The 10,297-nt window shown below is 35.8% G+C and overlaps 2 protein-coding genes across 4 annotated transcripts; both read right to left on the reverse strand.

The window, feature by feature from the left end:
* Window positions 1-232: 232 nt before the first annotated feature.
* On the reverse strand, window positions 233-1,809 carry LOC122311822. The gene is made up of 2 exons (XM_043126539.1): window positions 1,466-1,809; window positions 233-852 (listed from the first exon to the last, which is right to left on the reverse strand). The coding sequence occupies exons 1-2, from the start codon at window positions 1,667-1,669 to the stop codon at window positions 523-525; spliced, it is 534 nt and encodes a 177-aa protein (XP_042982473.1). The 5' UTR covers window positions 1,670-1,809; the 3' UTR covers window positions 233-522.
* A 2,269-nt stretch (window positions 1,810-4,078) lies between these two features.
* LOC122311816 (G-type lectin S-receptor-like serine/threonine-protein kinase At1g11410) lies at window positions 4,079-8,817 on the reverse strand. Of its 3 annotated transcripts, XM_043126508.1 has the most exons (8): window positions 8,624-8,817; window positions 6,633-8,519; window positions 6,293-6,436; window positions 5,918-6,120; window positions 5,575-5,785; window positions 5,213-5,450; window positions 4,927-5,077; window positions 4,079-4,633 (listed from the first exon to the last, which is right to left on the reverse strand). In XM_043126508.1, the coding sequence occupies exons 2-8, from the start codon at window positions 7,894-7,896 to the stop codon at window positions 4,331-4,333; spliced, it is 2,514 nt and encodes an 837-aa protein (XP_042982442.1). In that variant the 5' UTR covers window positions 7,897-8,519; window positions 8,624-8,817; the 3' UTR covers window positions 4,079-4,330. The 3 variants fall into 3 exon arrangements, with proteins under 3 accessions (XP_042982442.1, XP_042982441.1, XP_042982443.1); XM_043126507.1 differs by having other exon boundaries at window positions 6,633-8,817; XM_043126509.1 differs by lacking the exon at window positions 4,927-5,077 and having other exon boundaries at window positions 4,495-4,633; window positions 6,633-8,817.
* Between the last annotated feature and the right edge of the window lie 1,480 nt (window positions 8,818-10,297).

Here is a 10,297-nt window from a genome sequence, read left to right on the forward strand (position 1 = left end):
AAAAAATACTATTAAATTTTAAAATTTTTTTAAACATAATTATATAGATTTGTATAAGCAGTCTCCATTTATATTTAGATTAACTCTATTTATAAACATAACATGTCAAACTTACTATATCATTTAAAATTCATATTATTTATAAACTGTATTTAGATCGAAAAAAATTATAGTGCATCTCCACATATGATTAATTGGTGAAAATTTGCAAAGATTCCGGATCTTTTGTGAGGAAAGAGGCCCCTCTTTTCTTTCCCGTTTACATTACTTTCTTTTTATGTCACTTTTCCCGTCAACAAAGCGGCTTGAAAGGGATAAGGTCTGGGCCTGGAGTCTGGACACACTACGGTTTTTCTAGTCAATGTTTCTGTACTCGTGTACATTTGTCTCTGAACGGCCCACAGAATTGAAACGCGGTGCAATTTGATTCCTAGCTTGCCCGAGAAGACCAACTGTCTGATAAATTTATATAGTGTACTATTCAACGGATTATAGCCTTGTCCTCGTTTATGTTAGTGTCCTTCACCCGAGAGTACATAGAATTGCTAGCAATTTCAACAGACAAAAGAGAGTTAGTGAGAGAGATTGAACGTAGATGGTGAGGGAATGGAAGGAAGCAGCACGAGGGGATGGAAGCAGCAACAATGAAAGCTTAAGCAGCAGCAGTGCAGTTTTGATCTTCTGGGGTGCGTTGGTCATGATTTCTCTTATTACAGCTATCATCTTTGCCTGCGCAGATGGTGCATCCAAAGAAAAAGACTCTGCAACCCCCACCGATACCAATGGCACAGTTTGTGCTGCCGGCTGTGGTGGAGGCTGCGGTGGTTGATTACTCTTTCCCGTCATCACTCTCTGCATCGATCATAAAAGGCACGAGAATGAGATTCAGAAGTATCACTGATATGATATCTGTTGCCAAGCATTGCTTCCTTTTTGTTTTGAAGTTATTCATGTTAGAGCTATTGTTAGTTTCTTCCAACCATTTTGTTAAATACTGCAATCCAGAAAAATCTAGAGAACAGAAACGAGGAAATTTATGTTACAGTAATAAGTCAATGCATGAAGTTCTTCAGTTTTGTTGATTAAATGGATTGCCTTCCAATTATATATATATATATATATGGTTTCTACCAACTTCGATTCATATATATATATATATACACAAATGGGTTGTCTTGAATGGAGTTACCCAATATATGTGTGTATATGGTTGTGACTGAATGCATAACTTCATGGTCGTATGAACACATTATTGGGTGTGAATGTAAACCAATAAAGGGTTGGGTACTGTTTGAATTTGGCCGTTAGAATAATAGTTGTCTTCCCCCGCGACCCCAAAAAAAAAAAAAGAAGAAGAAGAAAAAGCCCAAGTATTATGCAAAAATGGGCTAATTCAATACTATCGTCGTGAAGACCAAGTAGCAGAAGTTCATCAAAATATTGCAGAGGAAATGGAGGATATTACCTGGACTGGAATGGTGACTACACAGTTTCGAGCAGGGAGCAATTCGGAGGATGATGGAACTACTAAACAGTAGCTGACATGTCTGAACGAAGTGGATAAAAAAGAAACCCCAAATTTTCCAGGAGGAAATGGAAAATGATCAAATATAATGCTTTTGTCTAGGAATTGAACGCCACAACACTTTTCCTTCTTGTGTGCTGTCATTGTCTTTCCCTAAACAAATTGCATTTAATCCATTATAAACAAAAGAAAGAGAGAAAAAGGGAAAGAAAAAATCTTCCCATAGGAGATCCCTTATCTCTTCTTTCTTTACTTCAAGTGGCTAATAGTTTGACACATTTGTGCCAATCTTTCCCATATTTTTTAACGTTTAACAACATCAAACCACAGGCCTTGCTCTTACTTTATCCTATCCCCATCTGATCCGGATGTCTTTTAGCACTTTGGCGTTACAACAAAGGTGTAAATAATTCATTATTAAATTCTTTCCAACTCTCAAAGATAAGCAAATCGACTTATAATTATCAGGAAGTGCTTCTATAAATATATGTATAAATTTAAGTGCTTTTAACCTCTTAAATATTTAAAACAAGTCAGATGCTTTATAAATTAGAAACAAGAAATTTTTACAAAAACTAAAAAATGAAAGAAAATAAGCATGCACGCATCAGATTTTGAAGCCTTCATCCATGTAGGCGACGTTACAGTAATCATTGAGAGAACGTCATGAATACTACGACTTTTGAGAGTTTCGATCTTTGAAAATATTCAGTCTAACGTGTATATACATGCACAATTCAGATGCACGCATGGAGGATATATATAGTTATTCTTTTCAACATTGAAGTGGTATAATTAGATCATCAATCTGTGTATATAAATGCAAAGACTTCCAATGTAACATGTATCTATATATATAAATTCAGAAGCTCCATTGTACTTTCTTATGCCTTATCTTGGCGATCGACCTCCATCTACTTCAATAGAGTCGGAGGTGAGCGTATGCTGCATGCTCGAATGTCCAACTCTTAACTCACATCGATCTATCTGGACCATTTGTCATTCTATTCTATTAGAAACAGATTGCGTGGCATGACTCTTTTTTAAATGATCTCTAATAAAATAGAGACATCACAAAGATATTAAAGTTCTCGGATAACGTCCTTTATTGGTTGATTAGCTATGTGGTTATGATTTTGAGATTAATGTAATACTTTGGCTTAATTTGCCTGTTAGATTTCTTTTGTGCATCATCTTTATTTTTATCCAAAATTCAGATACAAACACTTAAGGCTTAGTTTGGATGGTAAAAGTATTTCATCTGATCTCATTTCATTCCCATCTTATCTCAATATTCAAATATTACAAATACAAATATTTTTAATTTCAAATTTTCAATTTTCTCATATAATCATTATAACTTTTCCAAACTTCCAAACAAATTATAAAAAAATTCAACTTTTTTATATCCCAAAATAAAAATTATATTAAAAATTTATATTCTAACAATGTTTTAACTTTATAATATTTTTTTTCAACTTTTTTTCTTTTCTTTTTTCAAAACCCCATAAAATATTTCAGTTCAAATCATTTCATTACTATTCACGGACTACCTCCTCTCATCATCTTACTATCCAAACAAGCACGGATACGAGCTTCTCTATCCCCCCCTAAAAAACCATAAGCTACAGTACCTCCACGACTGCAGCTTCATATCCCATATTTGGGCTGCTCTGGCTGGGGAATATTTCAACATTTCACATTAACAAAGATCATCTAAGTTTCTACAAATTTTCCCAAACCAAGAAAGATGGGGGATGAACTACTTCTAAAAGTGACTAGGATGCATGCCTCGAAATTTCCAAGCTGCTTACAAAATAAAGACACGAATGTCAAAATTTGATACTCGGAAATTCTAGCGCCCCTAGGGGGAAAGAATATCATGATGGATGATCACACCAAGAACCTCCCAGGGTTGTTTGTGCCTATTGTGAACGGGCACCATTTCCCATCATTACGTCTACAAAACAAAGAATGCAATGGTTTTAATTTTGGGGTAAAAATAAATAAATAAATAAATAAAAAGTAAGGAATGCAATGATTCTAGATTAATTAAACAAGCTTTTTGACATTTCATCCTTTCTTTCAAAAATACTATCTCCCTTGCACGAGATCAAGACTCTGACCAACATATAGAGAATCACTATATATTAAGATCCAACAGCTAGCGTCCTTGTTTGTTGATTGACTTTCAAGTAAAAAGGTGCAAAAGAAGACGGGGCTTTGGATGTATTTGATCACTATGCATATATATATATATATATAAATTATAATAGTGGGCAATTACTACACGTACTTGGGCTTCATTTGTGATAATGACTCCTGCCTTTGACAACTTTATAGAAAATTTTATTCAAGGAAGAAGACATGTACAAAAACTCATGTCAAGTTCATGTACATGGGATGATTGTTTGCCAATGGCTATGGGATGTAATGTTAAGGCGACAAGTTTGGGGCACCTGCTCAAAACTCGGCTCCCCCTTTGAAGTTCAGCCTTGAAAAGTCAATAACTTGGCTTAAAATAAATACTTTAGGGTTGCTGGTGAGCAGGTAAGTTTCAAGATTTGATTGAATCTTTCGATGGACAACAAAGTCAAGGTTCTTCCAACTATAAAATATTAACACCTCATCTACAAAGTCATAGCAGAATACAAGTAACAATATCTGCAGTATTAGCAAACTGAGAAAAAGAAAACAGAAAAAAATATATATATAGTGAAGCTTTTCATTAGCACCAAAAACAGTAAAATGCCAAGTACTAGTCCTAAAATTAATGAAACAATATGAATGCAGCCCCCTAACAAATTAGCGAGCTTCAGCTTTGGTTAATGTCACCTCATTTACAGAACAATATCCTTTTGAAACTGATTTTAAATCATCAGATGTTGTTCTGAAAATGAAAGCAGGTTGTTTGGGAGAAGGAAGGGTGATTGCATCAGTACCCAACATAAGCAGAACTTCCAGCATATCTGGTCGATCTCTAACATCTTCTTGCACACATAACAGCCCAATTTGAATGCTTCTCAAGACTTCATGGGGAACATATGACTCATTTATCGATGAATCAACTATGTCCAAGGCTCTATCTTCTCTCCATAGTTCCCAGACCTGTGTGGTTCGTAGCATTATGAATAAAAAGGTTGTATTATAAAGGATTTAGATCCCCTATAAACTCTAGGATCAAGAGTGAGAGAGAGAGATAAATCCAAAGTAGACCCTACAACATTTATCGAGTATATAATATTGTCCAAAAAATTCACTTGGACAATAATATATGTTGAAAGACTTATTTTACGTGTATATCTCTCCCATGCTTGAAGACTTTTGAGTTTGAATAAGAATGCTAAGGGATCCAAATCCGAGGATATAAGTGGTAAATATTGTTATTTTTAGTTACTTACATGTCCTATCAAAGTTAGGGAAGGGTGCTCCATATAAGAACCATTATTCTTCTTGCCACTTACGATCTCCAATAATATTACACCAAAACTAAAGACATCTGATTTTGTCGAAAATTTTCCAAATACTGCATACTCTGGTGACATATAACCACTGCACAAGAATTGTGTCAAAGTTAATCTTAACGTCATTGCATCTGAACAGTATAAAAGGTAACCTTAAGATTTTCGTAGTGCTTAAAAATTAGTGTAGTTTTAAGCGTGGGAATAGTTTGCATATGATACTCACTATGTTCCGACAACTCTGTTTGTCCTGTCTTGAATTTGGTCCCCCTTGAGTATGCGAGCCACACCAAAATCTGAAATTTTGGGGTTCATCTCATCATCAAGTAGAATATTGCTTGTTTTAAGATCCCTGTGGATAATTCTCAACCTCGAGTCGTGATGAAGATACAAAATCCCACGAGCGATCCCAATGATTATTTCAAAGCGTTTGCTCCAATTCAGGGATGAACTTCTTGTAGGATCTGTAACACAATTTTGTTGCAGTAACACTCAAAATGGTGATTTCAATAGTTATTTGTATGTGGTTATATGACAACAGTATATATATGTATATGAAGGGAACAAATTTTTAGAAACAAGACATACCAAAAATAAAGTTGTTCAAGCTTTTGTTGGACATGTACTCGTAAATCAGCATCTTTTCTTCCCCCTGAATGCAACAGCCTAACATTTTGACAAGATTTCTGTGTTGAAGTTTCGCAATCAACTGAACTTCATTTTTTAATTCTTCTATCCCTTGTCCTGAACTCTTGGATAGCCTTTTTACAGCTATGTGTTGTCCATTAGGTAATTGACCCTGACATGATTAGTCAATCTGCTCCTTCAGTTCCATTTAACCCCTTCACACTCTCATTGTTATAGAATATTAAGGAAATTGAAATACAAAAAAACTTGCAAGATGGAAATCATGAGTTGTCACCATATATACCTTAAAAACAGGGCCAAAACCACCTTGCCCAAGTTTATTGGCTGGAGAGAAATTGTCTGTGGCAGCAACTATGCAGCTTAGATCGAAAATGGGTAGATCAAAGTTGGTATTACTGTCCTCGAGCTCATTTCCCTCCAAAGAGCCTTTGGTATCAGTAAAATTTACTGACTGATTGTGCAATTTTCTCTTCACTGTCCTAAAACCTAATTGGAGAAATTGTTTAATACAAATTGGAATTAATAGAGCATTTAAGGACCTTCATCATCTGGAAAACTAACCTAAATGACTCCTGACATATGAGAACTTTTGTTACCACTTAGTGGAACACACACACATATATATGTGAACAAATACCATGCAACTGATTTTATTTACCTCTCGTTTTCTTCCTCTTCTTCTTCTTTAGCCATAAATGGGCTAGTAAAATTACTGGCAACAATGGCACAGCAATAGACATTACTACTAAAGCCAGCCTCCCCTTATTCCCAAGAAAACCTCCGGACTTCCTTGTATACTTGGCTGAAAGGAAAAAGAAGGAAATAAGATAAGTAATGCTGCTTTTTTCCATCTTGATTTTATCGTCCTTAATTATACTAGTTAATATGACACATCTTAAATGGTTTCATAGGTCAACCACTTAGATAAAAAGTTGCTTAAATTATAACAAAATTAAGGATGAAAAATAACATTTCTCTTGCGAGAGAAAGAAGCATACCTAAATCTTCCACATCCACACGAACATTTAGACTTTGGTACCCCTCATCATCACGCACTTCAATATCCATCAACTCTCCATACCATTGCAAGCAATTAGTTTCTTTCCCATCATTCAAGCTTGTAAAAGCTGTGCAAGAACAATTCCTCAAGCAAGCTTGCTCGCACCCTTCATAGCTCATAATACTCAAATACATCTGACCTGAGACAGACGAAAACGGTGCCTTCACACGCTCCACCTTCACAAACCCTTCTCCATTCCCACACATCGACAAACCCGACTTCTTTCTTACACAACCCTCAGAACCTTCTCTGAGATACCATTGCCTCGGAGACTTTGGTTCATACCCTGGGAGACATGAACATTCGAAATCAACATCGTCGGGGTTACAAACACTGTACGCGCCACACTGTCCATACTTGTCACACCGATATGTGGGTGCAGACCAGAACTCCTTCCATCGATCTTCACCATCATTCCATACTAATTGCCGGAGCAATCCGGAGTTGTCTACCACTATTCTTGTGATGATTGCGGGGTCATCGAAGAAGTATTGGTAAGCTATCTCATCTCCATTGTTGATGTAAGTGATCTTATAATTGGATTTTATTGCAGAGGACCTCCATGGCCACGGTCCAGACCGCCAATATGGTATCGAACCCTTGTAAAAGAAGAACTGTGGCGCCTCATTAAGATTTAGCTTATAGATACAGTCCCCAGTTCCGGGGTCATCTCGGGACTTCCAAGACGTTAAGAATCTGTCGAGCCCGGTTCTCCGATTCAAACCAATCGACATGTTGGGCAGCAGAGTGTCTGTCGGATAGTCAAAGCTTTTCCATAACACCGTTTTGTTGTTTTCCTGGACCAGTACTAGGTTTCCCGAATCCAGGAGCCGAGCTGCAGTGGAGGCTTGCCCTTGAACTGAAACATTTGTAGACCAGAGAGAACGGTTAAAGCCGTCATGAAGAACAAGATTTCCATCCTGCTTGATCGAGAGAATTCCCGAGGAATCATTGAAAGGATCGTTCCTGTTTGCAACCCAAACCACAGTCAGTTCTGTCACTTTGGCGAACCAAATACCAAGATAACGATAGCTGGAGTTGGCTGGGCTGAAGAAGCCAATGGAGAAGTTCTTTTCTTTGGATATCAAAGTTTGGCCGTCTTTGATGGATTGGTTTTGTGTTAAGGTTTCAGTGGAACTGCAAAATGGGAAGAAGAATAGAAAGACTAAAATCAAAATCTTCAACATTTTGTCAGAGTTCATGTTCGAGCCTCAGCCAGCGGTCCTTCTATTGGAATGCTTGTGGGAAAAAATATATATTTCTTTTGATCATGTGGGAAAACAAAATTGGCAGTTGGTTTTGGTGATAATTATATATACATATATATCATTCATTCTATATTATATAAAAGCCGTCAATCTTCTCGTGAAAGGGTGTTTTTTGTTCTGACATTATGCTTTCCATTTTGCCCCTACATGCATATCAAAATCGCCGTTTCATCCCTCCATGTTCCACCCCGCCTTCAATTTCTGGAAGACCGCTTTAACTTTTTCATCTCCTCCGTCTTCTAATAACTTTTTCGTCTTCCCAGTGTGTTCTACTCAGGGCAATCCACCGCCTTAGTATTATCTCTCCTCTCACTTTTCCTCTTTACATACCCGTGCTGCCCAACGAAGATAAATAAATAAATAAAAAACAAAACCCTAATTAGGACTTTGCAGAAGGAAAAAAAAAAACCCTAAATCAGGCACCGCATCAGACCAGCTGCCCAACAAAAGGTTCACCTACAACTGCGACGGCCACACCTTCAATTACCTCGTCGACAACTGCTTCTGTATTCCCCCCCTCTCTCACCCATCGTCCCGATTATTTTCTCCATCTTCAACTGCAAAAACCAGATTAAATCTTGTAAAAGTTTATCTATGAAAACTCTTACTATATTCTTCTCAGAATCCCACTGCCATCCAACCCAAGTGGACAAAAGAGTACCAAACAGGAGTAAACCAAACACAGAAGTCGAGCATTTTTTGCCTCAATCGCATCGAAACGGAACAGCGCACCAGATTCAACCTCTGCCTGAAAAAGCAGAGAAGCATGCAGCAGCAGCAGCAGCAGACAGCAAACAACGCAGAAAAAGTAGCAACAGAGAAAAGGCTCCAGACCTTCAACAGAGCCCCGATCAGAACCAAATCAAACCCAGCCGACATAAAACCGCTAACACAACCTCGCTTGTTCTTTCCCGCGATACCCCCAGATGGCTACAGGCAGAATGTTATTTAAAAGATCCGGATTCCATCCCAAAATGGGGGATGCCTAAAGTCAAAAAGAAAAGAAAACTTATAAGAATTTTGCTGTTTACGAGAAAAGTCCCCACTAATTTACGTAATAATATTAATTTTTTTATATTTAAAATTTAAATTAATATTATTTTTAATAAAATTTATTTTTTAACTAATCACATCAAATTAATACTCAAATTAATACATAATTATATTTATAACTACATTTTTCAAACTTATAATTCTCCTCTTAAAGTCAACCGTTGCGGCTTTCGTTTACAGTCTAGTCCTATTTTTTGGGTAAAGACTTTCCTTCAATATTGAAGTCTGTAATTATTGCAACAAATTACTGATACGTATTGCAACAAAAAATATTTAAATATATTAAAAAAATATGAAAAAAACAAGAAGAAAAAAAATAAAAACTCGACTTTGTGGTAGGCGGCATGCCAGTGGCCATTGCTGGGCCAGAGTCCAGCACTACTCTAAAAGAATTTTGTTGTTTCTTTTTCTTTTTCTTTATTTTTTGAATTTCTCACAATCACATTATTTCCCTAGAAGATAATAATGACAACAGTTACAAATATATATATATATATATATATATAAAAGATGATAAAAGCTACAACATTATGAGAATATTTCTATTTTAATTTTAATATAGATAAAAATAATCATGATAAAAACTTTATAAAACATAGGGTAAAAAAATCTCAATCTTGTTTACTAATAAAGGTAAAAGGTACTCTTGTATTTATTTTTTGGTTATAAAAATGAATAATTTTACGTATCATCCTTACACACAATAATTTTAATCAAAATTCTTCTCAACTTTCACGAATATGCAAAGCATCCAAGTTCACATTGTTACTCAATTCCTTGCAAATTCTACCCAATATACTTATAATCTAAAAGGGAGTGCAAGACCCTGATCTTCAAGTGCTAGGTCTATATAAAGATCGTACAAATAGAGTTTACATATTGACGTGACTTAAAGTGATACGTTATATCTACTTTACAACAAAATATACTTTGTAATCGATCGTACCATATCAAGTTACGTTAATTTATAAAATTTTTTCTATAAGACCAGACCAAGCATCTATCTTAATTGATACGAATTTAAAAAGAAAAGGTATTTATTGATACTTCTTTTTCCTCCAGAGCAAGGTATAAATGATGATATTATTTTCCTAAGCAAGGTAGCAAGTGATATTTCTTAATTTTCTGAGCAAGGTTTTAAGTCATTTGAATTTTCCTGAGCATGTTAATGGTCGATGTTTCTATTTCCTAGGGTAAGCTATTAATTGATATTTGGGTTAGCATCCTTATCCAAGTGGTATTGTATCACCCAACACTACACTCAAGAAGTAAATTACCTCGG

Source organism: Carya illinoinensis, chromosome 5 (assembly GCF_018687715.1).
Source record: "Carya illinoinensis cultivar Pawnee chromosome 5, C.illinoinensisPawnee_v1, whole genome shotgun sequence".
NCBI classification, from domain to species: domain Eukaryota; kingdom Viridiplantae; phylum Streptophyta; class Magnoliopsida; order Fagales; family Juglandaceae; genus Carya; species Carya illinoinensis.